The sequence below is a fragment of the Taurulus bubalis genome (assembly GCF_910589615.1).
Source record: "Taurulus bubalis genome assembly, chromosome: 8".
NCBI classification, from domain to species: domain Eukaryota; kingdom Metazoa; phylum Chordata; class Actinopteri; order Perciformes; family Cottidae; genus Taurulus; species Taurulus bubalis.
This window is the reverse complement of record NC_136596.1, coordinates 17,538,688-17,553,364: the sequence shown is the minus strand read 5'-3', so window position 1 is coordinate 17,553,364 and position 14,677 is coordinate 17,538,688. Positions and strand designations below refer to the sequence as shown.

At 39.8% G+C, this 14,677-nt stretch overlaps 4 protein-coding genes across 4 annotated transcripts; 2 read left to right on the top strand and 2 right to left on the bottom strand.

Annotated features, from left to right (window-relative positions):
* Positions 1-670: 670 nt before the first annotated feature.
* LOC306740682 (transmembrane protein 233-like) lies at positions 671-2,029 on the top strand (the record flags this gene model as incomplete). The annotated part of the gene is made up of 3 exons (XM_079222911.1): positions 671-829; positions 1,693-1,827; positions 1,928-2,029. 3 exons carry the CDS (start codon positions 671-673, stop codon positions 2,027-2,029), a joined length of 396 nt encoding a protein of 131 aa, XP_079079037.1.
* Positions 2,030-4,900: 2,871 nt separating this feature from the next.
* On the top strand, positions 4,901-8,757 carry prkab1b (protein kinase, AMP-activated, beta 1 non-catalytic subunit, b). Its single transcript, XM_079221726.1, has 8 exons — positions 4,901-5,118; positions 5,380-5,540; positions 6,659-6,828; positions 6,922-7,015; positions 7,173-7,287; positions 7,602-7,735; positions 7,854-7,922; positions 8,530-8,757. The coding sequence occupies exons 2-8, from the start codon at positions 5,397-5,399 to the stop codon at positions 8,605-8,607; spliced, it is 804 nt and encodes a 267-aa protein (XP_079077852.1). The 5' UTR covers positions 4,901-5,118; positions 5,380-5,396; the 3' UTR covers positions 8,608-8,757.
* A 389-nt stretch (positions 8,758-9,146) lies between these two features.
* pla2g1b (phospholipase A2, group IB (pancreas)) lies at positions 9,147-10,271 on the bottom strand (the record flags this gene model as incomplete). Its single annotated transcript, XM_079221807.1, has 4 exons — positions 9,147-9,278; positions 9,702-9,829; positions 9,914-10,070; positions 10,232-10,271. The coding sequence occupies 4 exons, from the start codon at positions 10,269-10,271 to the stop codon at positions 9,154-9,156; spliced, it is 450 nt and encodes a 149-aa protein (XP_079077933.1). The 3' UTR covers positions 9,147-9,153.
* Positions 10,272-12,621: 2,350 nt separating this feature from the next.
* LOC306740681 (perlucin-like protein) lies at positions 12,622-13,952 on the bottom strand (the record flags this gene model as incomplete). The annotated part of the gene is made up of 6 exons (XM_079222910.1): positions 12,622-12,775; positions 12,871-12,986; positions 13,148-13,287; positions 13,528-13,614; positions 13,707-13,790; positions 13,874-13,952. The coding sequence occupies 6 exons, from the start codon at positions 13,950-13,952 to the stop codon at positions 12,622-12,624; spliced, it is 660 nt and encodes a 219-aa protein (XP_079079036.1).
* Between the last annotated feature and the right edge of the window lie 725 nt (positions 13,953-14,677).

The window sequence follows — 14,677 nt, the reverse complement described above, 5'->3', positions numbered from 1 at the left end:
TTTTTCTTCTTCTTTTGAATGTAATGCAAACTTGGCTAAAAGATTAGAATGTTTTTCACATTTGTATGTTTTCTTTTTTAACAAAGAAGCTTAATGATTAGCTTTGTGCTCTGTGGTCCTCTGCAGTCAGGATAATATGAGCTGTATACAAGTTGAGACGCTTTCACACATTTTCATGTCGCGTTGTATAACCTTATGTACACTGTAAAGAGAACAGTTTTGCTATTCTATTACCACACATTTTTGTACTTGACTACAAACCATTTGTATCTGGTACTGTGAATGAAACAAATCTACAATGACGATATATTTTCTATAAAGATACTACTAGTTTGTGACAAATTATAAATGTATGTACATCTTTACAAAGTTGTAAGTTATTATATATTTTCTAAGTTATAAAACTCAGTAAAATGTCTCTATATCTTAACATCTCAGTCCTTTTCCTGTTTCTATGTCACACCAGAATTCACTCAGTCTGTCTTTCTTCAGTCTGCTTAGGCTTTTCAGGCGTCTGATTCCCTCTCATATCTCTCTGCTGGCTGATTTCTCTCTTCCATCATCATTGCTCCACTGCCTCCCCTCCCTCGCCTCTACCTCCACTCTCCCAGTGTCTCAGCCCTGTGCCTCGCCTCTCTGCTTTTACTGTCTCGCGGGACGGCAGCCGGTCATGACCACCAAGTCCTCATTGGACGGGAGCGTTGACCACCTGAAATGCGGGGAGGCTCAGGAGATTCCCCCTCTGAGGAACTATCTCTGTCTCACCATGTTCACCTGTTTCTGCCCTGCATGGCCCATCAATATTGTGGCGCTGGTTTTCTCTGTGCTGGTAAGTTATACAATGCTGAGAGCTTCTCAACATGCTTGGTTCCTATTTATGGATACAGAATAACATACTTTTAAGTGAATTGTGTTTGAGGTTCTGTTATCTGCAGGCAGCACATAAAGATAATTTAACATGGCATGTCACATGGATATGTAGATTAGAGAATAATGCACCAGTGGTTGGAAAATACACAAAGGACATTATTGGATGAAGGTTACATGTCAGGTATGGATATATTGTACATTAACACTTAACTGCCATTTATGTGGTATAATGATCAAGCAGCAGACATGTATTATACAGACAACTTCATCCACTCCTCAAACTATGTTTAGAACTGTGTAATGTATTGTTCATCAAAACAAATTTACCCCATCTGTGTTTCAATGAGAAGAATATATCTAATAAATATTCCCCATTTGTCATGAAGCCACAAAGTGTAAAGTAGCATCAGATGGAAGCAACTTATTAACATTTGTCTCAAGTCTTTGAGCTGTCTGAGGAGACAGTTGTGTTGAGTCATCGTGCCGACAGCAGCTGTTGCATCTCTGTGGCTGTGAGTAACAAGATGAGGTAAAGTCAGTCACTGTTACTCATTGAGAGGATATTGGCATTAATACAAATATGAATTAGAGATAACAAGAAAGGCAGGTGCAAGGAGAGAAATGTGGTTGCAAAGAGAGAAATGTGGTTGCAAAGCAAAATCATTTCCTCGCTAAATGTTCAGCACAGATTCCCAAAGACCCATGCCTTGGTCATGTGTAACATGCTATAGGTATACTGCCTTATTGACACTGAAGGTGTTTCTTCAACACAGTACATGTCTTTCTAACAAATCTTGAATTTCCCTGTCACTCACCCTATAGGCCCAAATGAGCTATGAGGAAGAGGACTATGATGGCTCCAAGCGGCTGGGTCGGAAAGCTCTCCATCTGGGGATTGCTTCCTTTGCCATTGGCCTTGTGATCATCACTGCGTACACTGTTGTGCATTTTACCACGGTAAGAATGCAACAGATATATGGTGCAACAATTAACAGAAGGATAGAGAGATTTCAAGTATCCTTTTCCTCTCCAGCATGTGGTGTGACCTCTTGAGAAGGAAGAGGAGGTGGAAGTAGAGAAGAGGGGATGGAGAGATCAGCTCCCCAGGATGCAGAGCAGCTCTGCTTGCCTTCTGTCATCAACAACTCTGGAAGTTTAGCAAGAGCTGGCAGAGTCACTGTACTGCTGAATACATCTTTGTTTCAGCTATTGTGCAAATGCTATTGCAATAGAACTTTGTACATGTTTTGTAATTGAAACGTGAAAGGAATGCTTATGTACAAGAACCTAACTGTACTCTTTTTTTTAGAGTTCTGTAACTTAAGGGCTTTAATGGACTGTTTTACATTTCCATTATGTCTTTACGGTGGATCATTGATTGCTGATTGTGATCTACGTGGACATATTGGTCTGCTTCAGATGTAAATGTTGTGGCCATAAAATGTAAAATAAAAGGTTTTACACAAAACAAAATATGGTTTGTAAATAAACCCAAACTGTAAATAGAATATGACTGAAAAGTTGAAATCTATATATTACTGACACATATGTCTTGAGATCAAAGCATAGCTATAGTTTCATATTTCTCAGGGCATCAATGCAATGTAAGTACTACTAATACTGGCAGAACTAACGAATGGTATGATACAGCAACAATAAGGTGACATACTGCCCAACAGTAGTGGACCAAAATGGCCCTAGTTGACAGCCATCTTTGACACCTGTTGCAATGTAATGAGTGTGAGGGATCGTTTACTCTAATATGTAATATTAACACTGTAACAAGGCTAAAAATAAGAGCATATAATCTTCAGGCTGTGCAGGGATCCAGCACACTAAATACAGAAAAAAATTATATTTGAATCATCAACACATCAAGGTGTAGGGAGCTGTTCGTCCCATGATCAGGGAAGCACCTGCACTAAAAATGTCTGATCCATCTTTTTCTCTGTTGTTGTTTGGATTAGCATCTGAACACTGCTAGCAGTCTGATTTGTGCCCTCCATGTTCAGCAAAGGAGGGTTCATAGATGCATGGTACCATAACACTTTTACCCAAAGATTGATGGTCAACTGTGTGGTCGTATTGTTGGACTGCAACCATGTGTCTTAGATATCAACTGATGATCCCCACCTGCTAGTGAGCTGGATGAGACGACAGGGAAAGCTGCTGGTTGGGTGTGGTAAAGCCCCAAAAAATGTAGTGAGGATGAACTGAAAATGTCAGTCAGAGGAGCCTAACCTGCGAAAACATTAACATCCACCAGATGGACTGAGGTGGCTGCTTGGAGTTGTGGCTTGAAGGTCACAGGGGCAACTCAATAACTTGTTGATGGACACCAGCTGAAGAAGGAGGTCGTCTAAGCTTAGTTAGGCCTCTGTGACTCCCTCGGCCAAGCCCACAGATAGCCAAAGCATGGGAGGCAGGGCCTTGCTCTGTGCAGGGTTGGACAACCGCTGACCTTCACTGAGGACAGAGTTAAGCTGCATCTCATTTATGTTGGAAATCGGAAGTTGGAGCTGTGAATGGCATCACACTTGAGTGGACTGTGTTCCAGTACAACAAGTCGGAAAACTTAATGGGGTCTGCCTCAGCCAGGTTAGACATTTTCAGCTATAGTTAGCAATACCAGTTGATAACAAAGCAGTACGCTGGTATTTTGCGCATACAAACAACGTAGCAAATTGTCCACAGATAGAAGTTGGACAGTATTGTATGTATGTCTGATTTAATGTGACAAAAATAAGACAGAATTGCTCATAAACACTCAGTGCAAACATTATGTAACTTCAATGAACAGCTGAAACAAGCTGATACAGAATAGATTTTTCCCCCCACTAGAAATCTACTTATGTGAAACCAAATTACAGATTTCTGTTAATCAGGTGTTTTTCTGTCTGATGAATAATCAGTGGCTGAACCTGAATTATAGTTACTTAGCTTTCCCCAACCCTGAGAGGAGGAAAAAGGGTGACCTAGTGTTAGGACTAACACTGCAATACTGCTGACTGTTTTTATTATGAGTTACAGGCTTTAGGTGTGTGCGTGCGTGTGTGTGTGTGTGTGTGTGTGTGTGTGTGTGGTTGTGAATCACATGAAACAGGATAGCCGTGAGAACGCCTCAGATAAATAAGTGTGATATGGCTCAAGGACACTTCCCTGCTGAGCAGCAGAAATCTTAAAAGGCTCTATGACTATAGCGTTCTGCTTTACAGGCCTCTCACTGACCTATGCGCCAAAATATGTAAATGTTGACCATAACCATTTAAATGTAATATTTGAGTACACCTCAAACACATCTTTGGGTGGCCAAGATGTGTTTGAGGTAATTTAAAATGATTCTGTCTGTGAAGCAACCAAAAGGTAAAAGTATGTATTTTAATCAGTTTTAGAGGCCTGGAGATGTCATGTTATCCAATAATGCATAACATATATAATATCTAAAGAATCAAACTAATTTCTCCCCGCATTCTTATCCTGTTAATTTAGATTTACTGTGTATCTTTGCAGTGCTGCTACACCGGAACCACTCATTTATTTACTACTGCTCCCTTTTGATATTTCCAAGCATATTCGTCATATGAATCTTTGGTTTTTATTTAATTTGTTCTATTTGATTCCTTCATAAATAAACCAGTATTATTCATATGCATTTTATAGTCGAGGGACAAGCAGGTATATAACTCGGCCCATTTGCTGAAAATCACCCAACTCACTGACAGCTTTGATGCTATTTTATGATTAAAAACTCCTATATCTATTTTTGAAATCATGTAATTTATGTGTACACCATCTGCTAACGTCACCACAAAAATAGTTGGCAACAATCGGGTTAAACATAAACTTCCTGAGCTCGAGGACAGGAGGCGGAAGAGGTGTGTTTTCTTCACTACACGCACACACACGCGCACGTACACACCGAGGTTTCTACTAAATGGCGAAAGTGCACATAGTGCCGCTGACCTCAGGCTATTAGAAGAATAACTAGTGGCATGCAAAAGGAAAAAGAAAGCATAAACAAAACCAGGACCGCTTTTCTGTTGTGAGTGTGCGGGACGGTGAACTCTGCTGCGCCTCATGTTGTGTTTCTAGTCCGAGAGGAAAACTTCTGCCGCTCAGAGACGGAAACAACAACGATAAGAGCACCAGACGTTTGTACATCCAGAAACCACAACCCGATGTACACGAGACCAGAGACCTCCGTTTGATAAGACCACATCCAACCAAACCTCATCTGGGAAAACTTAGGTGGGTTATTTTTCATTATCATCGGCTGTTACAAAAAAATGAAACTTATGAACAACAATCACCAGCGAAATATGCTGGTTAAGTCGTTTTTAGAGGATCGTTTAACTTGCCGTCATCCGGGAATGTTGGTGGTATCTACCCCGTGTGTCCCAGGACATACACGCATATTGATCTGTGTGTGTGCGTGTGTGCGTGCGTGTGTGTGTGTGTGTGTGTGTGTGTGTGTGTGTGTGTGTGTGTGTGTGTGTGTGTGTGTTGCAGTGCTTGATGCCACCAGGATGGGGAACAGCAGCAGCGACCGGTCCAGTGGGGGTCAGGGTGAGAGGTCAGACAGAGATGGACAAGGAGGGAAAGAGGCACGTCCCAACATCCTGATGGACAACTCGGAAGACTCAGACCTTTATCAGAGAGAAGACACAAAGGTATGATTCAGAGACGGGGTGTTGCTCACACAGTGACTTGAGAGTTGACTTGCAGAAAATGAATTGAGAGCATCGCTAGGTTTGAGACGCTGGTTGTGTTAATTTACAGTTGATTATAAGTTGTAATTACACAATACAGTTGTATCAATGAAAACATAGTTTACATGTCTAATAATGTTAGCAATATTTTCCAGTTTCCCTGTGGGACATTGGTCTATATCCATTTTTTAGGGGAAAATACAGTTATTTACTTGAGAGGAAACTTCTCATTGTGTGTGTTTTGACCATTTCATGTTCATTCACCAAACAACTAATCAGTGCCGATACTTTCTGCTTATAGATAAAAGAGTGATGATGATGGTGATGATGATGCAGTACAAGGCCGCCTGAAAGGAAGGAAATAAATATAACAACCTTTCATATTTTTTCATAAAACGTTAGTATTAATATAAATATATATACATATGAGTTATAGCAAATAGAATACAAATATTGAAATATAAATTAATTAAATATCACTCATTGTGCTGTTAATGCTGTTGTATTCATACAAATACAATTTAAATGATCTTATACAATTTTAAGACATATCCTTCAAAAATAATAGCAGTAAATACAAAATATGCAAAATGACAGCATAAATACAGGATTTGCAAAATATCTGTCATAGATGTAGACGAGGCCATACATAGCCTACCGTATGTACAGACAAAGTCATACTTTGTGTATATACATCAAATATACAATCATGTAAACTATTCTTCTAATCTATGACTTTAAATTGAATTGGCAGGTAACATATGTACTGTATCTTAACAGAACTTACCTAAAACTCCAGACAGAAACCAAATATTAAAATGTCCAAGAAGCTAATATGTTACGTCTGTTCTCCTTAGCTCCAACAAGGAGAACGCAGATGACCAAAAAACAAAGAGTTTTCAAGAAAACATACTTTTTTCTTTTACTACTGCATACAAAACACACAAACCGGTCGACTCCGTCCTCAGTATTCTCTCAGCCTGCCGTTCCGTCAGGACGTGTTATGTTGTGGAACAGTGGCAGAGGTGGAAGGTGCTCTCATTAACATGACAACACTACATTGATATCATGCTGTCCAGCCTCCTCAGGAAATACAGGAATATCTGGCCTGGCAGCAGGACCTGGAGAGTAATAGCAAAAGTCAAACACAGGCCAGACCCACTATGTTCATGTGGCCGGAGGCCGCCAAGGAAGTTTTTGTGTCTGGCTCCTTTAACAACTGGGCCACCAAGATCCCTCTCAACAAAAGGTAGTTTGACTCGTGCAGAATGCTCCACCAGATTACATCCTGGGTCCGTATGTACTGATGGAGATGTAACATGCAAATGTCTTTTAAACCCAGTCAGAACAACTTTGTGGTTGTTGTGGACCTGCCAGAGGGAGAGCACCAGTACAAGTTCTGTGTAGACGGTCAGTGGACCTTGGATCCTACTGGGGTGAGTGAAAGCTTAAGTTTTAGAGGTCATCTACCTTTTTATATAATCGAAGTAGAATGGTAATATAACCAATGTACTGGTATTTTTCCATGTTTGAAGAAATTCCTACTCCACACTCACGAGCGTCTATTAAATTTCTCTTTAAATTCTCTCCCAGGCCGTGATGACGTCGAAAACTGGAACGGTTAATAACGTCATCGAGGTGAAGAGAACTGACTTTGAAGTCTTTGACGCTCTCCGGATCGACTCGGAGGAATCTGCAGACATGTCAGGTATTGGCACTTGTATACATTCATTAATAACTACTTTCAGACTTCCCAAATACTATTGAAGAGTGTTTTAATCAGCTCTAAATATTAGAATGTATGCCATATTAAAACAAATGACTTGTGGGAAACTTAATCTGGTGCAGTAAAGCCAATGATTATAGGAAAGTTAACTATGCCATTTTTGGAACAATTACTTTTAGTCGTAGATAGTATTCGTCAACGTTTGCTAATGCATGAACCTTGCGGAATTCTTCATACCTCACTCTTTTGATTTCGGGCTGTATTTAAAGTAGTGCTGTGTGTTCATTCTTCCCCAGACTTGTCCAGTTCCCCTCCCGGCCCCTACCTACAGGATGCATATGTGATCAAGCCAGAGGACAAAATCAAGTATCCTCCCTACCTTCCTCCCCACCTGCTGCAAGTGCTACTCAACAAGGACACGGGTATTTCTGTAAGTACAGGCTGGATGCTGGAATACATGCTTGTCTCAATGGTGCACAGCACTTTAGAAACCTGTTATGACAGCATGCAATTTATTCAAATTCATCCTCTCTCTAAATCCTCATCAGTGTGACCCAACGCTGCTTCCAGAACCCAACCATGTGATGCTCAATCACCTGTATGCCCTCTCCATCAAGGTAACAGATCTTCCTGTGGCATATAGGCTTTTTTATTTGTCATGTTTCACATTGTCCGTCTGGTTGTCCAGTCCATACTCGTCAACGTGATCTAACTGTTGGGAATATTTTCATCCACTTGCATTCAAGATTGAACTGATTCAAATGTGGTGGACCTTACAAAGCATATTTTATGCAGTAATTCATATGCTAATTATGACAATTTCACATTGATGTCTAAGAGGATCAAATGGTGACGTGAGGTCATTTTGCACAGACATTGATGTAAAGTACAACATGTCGTGTTGGTGGAGGCAGTAAACCGCAAGGCGGTAAAGTGTATGGTCGTCACTCGCAGCAGAAATTATGGAAATGATGTGCTGCATGTCATGTATACGGCATACAACATGCATACAATGTTGGTCAACAAATAGCTGTTGTTCTATCTATTGAACAGACATAAATCCTCTTTATCTTGTATCTAAAACTTAATATTGAATGACTTTCCCCTTTTTTCTGTGATAAAACAAAACATTGTTTCGTCAAACAATTTTTGCATTGAATTTTGTAAACTTCAGCTATAAAATCCCATTTTAATCAAAATCCTCTTCTTGTGGTTGTTTTTCAGGACGGAGTGATGGTCCTCAGTGCAACACACCGATACAAAAAGAAATATGTGACCACACTTCTCTATAAGCCAGTATAATCCACAGAGCCATAATCAAGCCTCTTATTTTAAAATTCATATAATTCATCTGTTGTCGTACAAAGCTGCTGCTTGCAATGTTTTGTTAAAGCTGCAACTAATTTAAAACATTTAATACATCTGTTTTTACCATCCTGTGATCTCATAATATAATAAAAAATGTTTTAAAGTTAAACTCGCTGCCAATTCATGATCCAAACATAACTACAACCGAAAGCTTTCTTTCTTATAACACATGATTCGCAAGTGGAAACCTGCCTGAACTTTACAAAGTCTTGAGTGTTGCTTTACATATTTAAATGAATAGGAATTGTGGCTGGAAAAAATATACATGGTACGATAAGCAATGCTGCTTCATAAACTCTTCATACGTGAGCAAACACGAGGACATGCAAGGGCTGAAATTCAACTGAAACGACTTACTGAGAATCTCACCTGCGTATTTTATTTCAAACTGATCTGATTTTGTGTACAAATTACAAAGACATTTAAAAGAATTAGAAAAGAATTAGGTTAGAAATTGCGTGCTTTTATGGGTTGTATAACTCAGTCGACACAGTGGACTTTGGGATCCAGGTTTTTGTTTTCAGGGTTGAATGCAGTCTGAGCAAAGCAGTGAGCCGCGACCCGATCGCACTCACACACGGCAGCCTGGCACTTATTGTTGGTAGCTGTGGAGACAGAGTTGAGTCAAGAAATTGACAGATAGCTGCTCAATAATACCATAACATGAACCTCCCTCTCACATAATCAGTCAGTACCAGTGTACAAGTGCTCTGCAGTACTAGGAAAGCATTTGTTTGTCGACTGGGACCAAACCTGTGTAGCTATATATAGCTGTTTAAATACAGTTGCATGTACAGTACCTACACACAGGGCCACAGATGCAGTCTTGTTTAATCTTAAGATACGGTCAACGCTGTACTTTTAACCAGCCAATGAATTCCACACAAAATCTCTATTTAAAAAGTCATATATTTTTTTCTATTTCTCAACAATGTCGTTGCGGAATTTCACCAAACATGCACTGAAAATATATCAAAGTTGATGTAAAAATTAGTTGGATAAGCCATCATAGGGGATCACAGTCTTACCTGAGCAGGTCACTTGTTCATTTGAACAGGTGTGATCATAGACAAGAACATAGGGGAGGTCAACAATAGCTGTGCATCCAGGAGCCTTTCTGCTTGCTCTATAGCATTTATCATGCACTTCACAGCACCTATGAATACAGGAGAAGAATACAAGTTAATTTCACTCTTCAGTCAATTGATGAAAACAAAATTGGGCAATGTTTGCATCCTACATGTCCACTTCATCCACAGGGCTTCCCGTTCCTCCGAAGCCGCACCAGCAGCCGTAATCGCTGTACTTTAGAGCGTTAGTGCCAGGCTGAGCGCATCGGATCATGCTCTCAAACTGCCATAAGGCCTTGGGTAGCAGCGCACCTCTGGCCGTACAAGCTGGTTAAGAAATGTGAAGCAGACAAATAGGAACACATGATGGATGAATCAGAAAAGGTCTATCCTTATAAGAACAGTATGAATTGAGTGAAAAAGACAATTTCACAAACTATTTTCATTTTTTCAGGAGTTGTACATATTGACAGCTTGTTCAATCTCACCAGTGAGAAGCAGCAGCAGCAGAGGAGCTCTCAGATTCATGGCTGCAGTCAGAAGAACATGGATTTTGGTGCAGCCTGTTCTTATATGACAGGAGATGAGATAAAACTAGAGATAAGAGGGAGACAAGAGGGTGGGAGCTTTAGACGAGAAGCTACTTGTCGCAAAGTTTCTATTTGAGAATTGTATTTTCCTCAGCCTGTATTTAACACCTTATATTACAGGTGTACCAATAAAACATATAAGACAGGTCAATTTAATGTTTTCTGTTCTTAGATCCAGCTATCTCTAAGGAGAAGCAGTCAAAAGCTTTTTTCTCACAAAATCTCTTTTATTTGACGTCGTCAACTGATTCTGTCTTCAGCATCACCTTTAGTTAACCTGAAACAGCATTTTACAACTCCCACTTTCCCCTTATAGGTTAGGCAGTATATCTTTTCAAAATTTCCTTTTGATCTATTCGCTTTTATTTTTTTAAATATCCTAATCAAATATTGCCTGATCTATTTGCCGTTTTCTTTCTGCTCACTCTGTCCTCACTCAGGTTCTCTTTTTCTTTTTTTTAAACAGAACTTAAATATAAACACACAGCTGTGTAAATAGCTAGCACTTGTCAAAGTTCCCAAGACTTTTCACTGCACATTACCCAAGCTGGCTCACTTTAGATAAAGAAAACAATATACACAAGAAACATGAGACAAACTATCATATTAATGAACCAAAAACGTATGTAAAAAGCATGAGTGTGTACAGTGTGTACGGTTCTGTATACAGTATATGTGTATATGTCAGTGCGTATGTAAAACACATGTGTATACATATTGCATAATGTATAGAGTAAGAGATTGGGTGACTCTTGGCCATTGGTCAAAAAGAACTCTCTCTTTAGCTTGACATTCCACATCTTCACCTGCAAGATGCATCTGATTCACTCCATGCTCAGAAGTAGAAAACCTGGGGTGACTTTGAGAGTAATGCATTGCCTGATTGGCATCGGGGACATTTTAAAGTCATGGTTTTGAGATGGGAACTAGCTTTGTCTCCATTGTGTCACATAGTGCTGTGTAACTGAGCTGTGTGGCAGTTCAGGGTGATGATCCTCTGCACTGAACCGGCCGGTAATGGTCTACACTGACTATGGCTGCTACTGTGGGCTGGGAGGCTCTGGCACACCTAATGAGCTTGACAGGTAATACTGTTGATGGTGTCTGTTCTGATCTGTTTCCAACTCTGGGGGTCCCCTCACTAAAAGTCCAATCCAATTTAAAATGTAAAATCACAGTAAGAAAAAAAAACATCTTCTGACTTACCTCTAATGATGCAGTTGCATGCAACAGTTTTAGTTTTGTGTACAAAGGTTGTAAAATATCGCCCCTTGAGACTCCTGCAGTCACTTCAAGACAATGGAGGTGAATTTAATTTAGTTTGTGCTGCTCAAAGCACTGAAACACATCGGTAGATGTGGTAGTTCTGGGACCGCTAGGTTTGGATTAATTGACCCTTAGCCAACCAACAAAACTGTATTTACTTGTTCCAGCTCCTTGAATGTGAATATCTGTATACTTGTTTTATATATACTATATTTCTGTCTTCTTCTCTTCATCTATACGTAAATCTGTGTTTCTGTTTGAACTAACTTCTTTCAGATGCTGTGTGAATAGGAAGTGACGACGTCTTAAAATCTTAATCTTTGGAGTGTTGTTCAGACAAGACATGAAGATGTCTTCTTGTGATTTACATTTTTCAGTATTCTTTGACATTTTATAGATCTCCATGAAATTAAACCTCAACAGCAGGTTATTTGCTTCATCATGATGAAAAGAAGGTGGTCAAGAGGTGATGACCTCTTGATGCTTTCTCTATGTTGCAGATGCTGTCAGGCCCATGACCAGTGCTACACTGATGCCATGCAACATGACGATTGCTGCCCGTCTTAGTCAACCCCGACACTGAACTGTGCAGCTACAGGTGTGACGAGGCCAGCAAGACCGTCACCTGCCTGAGTGAGTGTTCAATAACGCGTAATGGCATAACATTAAGTTTTAGATTTTGTAACAGAAATTGGATAATGGACACACAAAAAAAGTGTGTGTTGTCTTTGTCTTCTTCTCCCTCACTCGACGAAGGATATAACCACCTTCCCAGTGGCCACTGCAAGTAAGCTGAAGGACTCGGGCAGAAACACTTTGTAGAGCGTGTCTTTATTAAAATCAACTGTGCTCATAGTTACTGTTTTATTGTACAACAAAGACCTCACACATAGACTGTGTATGCAACTTTTATCCATTTTGTGAGTTTCAAAATTAATAAATAGATATTTAAAACATACTTTTTATCAGTGTTAATTCATGTTGGTGAGGGTTCAGAAGCTTAGACAGGTTGCATCTGTCTCTCACGCCCTTGTCTCGCAGATGTAGTGATACTGCAGATTGCAGTCTGCATCGTTCCACATCTTGCGTTTGCGTCTCTCAGAAGCATGAATCTGCCCACAGTCCTCTCCGTTCTCACTGTAGTCCCAGTTGTCAGGCTGACCATTATCCCAGAAACTGAACACAAGCAGTGTAAAAGAGGAGAAACAATTAATGTGCTACTTACAGTTTAACATATCAAAACAATTCACTTTTCTTTTTAGCTCTCCTACGTCGGGGTTGAATTGAAGTCCGTTCCATCCACCCAGCTCCAGTGTCCCTCGTGTTCTCGCTCCACCAGTCCGATCCAATGGTTATATTTGATATTAACTACTTTTGAAATGTAGTCCTAGAAATAAAAAATAGCAACAGGTTTTTTGAAGCCTTTGTTTGTTCTGAGAAAGAATATGCGGTGTATGTGTTCTCCTTATCAGAGTCCTGTATTCAGTCACAGAAAGACGACTCCACTTCAAATATATGGAACCAAACTGGCGTAACCTTGAACCTCACCAGTTCTTCAACATTATTCAGAACCACTAAGTGTCCTCCGTGTTTTCGGCACTGCTCCTCTGCTTTGCTCCAGGTCATGGTCGTGCTGGATAGCACGTAGCAGCTTGTCTGGAAAGACACCCAGCCTTCCCTACATGTTCCTGGTTTGAAAAGGATTAAGATGAGTCAAGAGAGCCGGATTGGGAAGAAACCCACTGAATTCTGATTTGATTGATATTAAAAGATTCAGAGTTTACCTCTAACGGGGACAAGTCTCGGTAAGTAGACCTCCTGCACAGTTGTTGCACCTTGAGTTTGGAAGTAATAAAATAAAACCAAAGATGAACAATTGAACAACGATTGAACATCATTAAATCAAGACCTGAAAAACATTTCCTGACCCGAACTGGGAAATGAAGTTGTTCTTCCTTTGCTGATTCTCTCAAGGTTGAGTTTGATGTCAGTGATTTCCTTGTTTAACTGGGAGACTTTAAGATGCAACAAAAAGTGTTACATGATAAGACAAAGAATGTGAATTAGCTACATGAAAAATTGAATAAAACTGAGTTTAAAATCGTACATTTAATCCCAGTGACCATCAGCAGAATCAACAGCAGCAGCACCAGGACTCCGTACAGGACACAAACCACTATCCTCTTCATACCTGTCAACACTGACAGACATGTATTCATAGTTTAAGGTAATATCTGACATTGATCAAAATTAAAGGACATGTACATGTTTTACCGGTTTGTACAGTCGTTTTGTGCTCTCCACGGACAGAGCTGTCATCAGTCGGCCCCACGTGGTGATACTGAGACTCCATTCCTGAAAATGAGCAGATTCCCATGGGAAATACTTTTTATTGCAGTTAGTAAAATACTAAATGTCCAGCTATGTTATTTAGTGTGGCTTCAGCTACAGGGGTCATAGACCACTATAGCAAAGCGCACTTTAAGGATTTTTTTTTTCATTGTGTAAAAAACTACGTTTTTCACCCTCTCAAAGAAAGTCATTTGATCTGATAATTCTGAAGGTGGCAGAGGGACGTAGGAAAGGGGAGAGGGTGCAATAGCAAAATGGGCTTCACCATGAACAGTCCATCGAGCATTAAACATTAACGGCAGTCCGAGATAGTGAGCCAGCAGGATCCGTCAAAACCGCGTCATACTTACCTCAATAACACATCTCACTACCGTAATGTATATACATTGCGACGTCTTACGGCAGTAGTGGCCACACTTTCAAAATTTCTTGTGAAATTTTCTAGTTGTAATTTGTCATTTCTAAGAGAAAATCTTATAGTTGATCAAAAGTATTCAGTCCACAGTCTTGGCAAATAAGAGGTCAACTAAATCTCCTTGTTTGTTTTCAAGCCTAATATGTTAACTATTAACAGCTCAATAAATAAAAGAGAATTTTGCCATTATACAATATGATACACAAACATGTTCAAATGCGTATAGCTAATTTTACTAAATGCTTTGCTAAATGTATATATATTTAAATATAAAAGCATTGTTTTCATTGATATCCCGACTATTATATTCA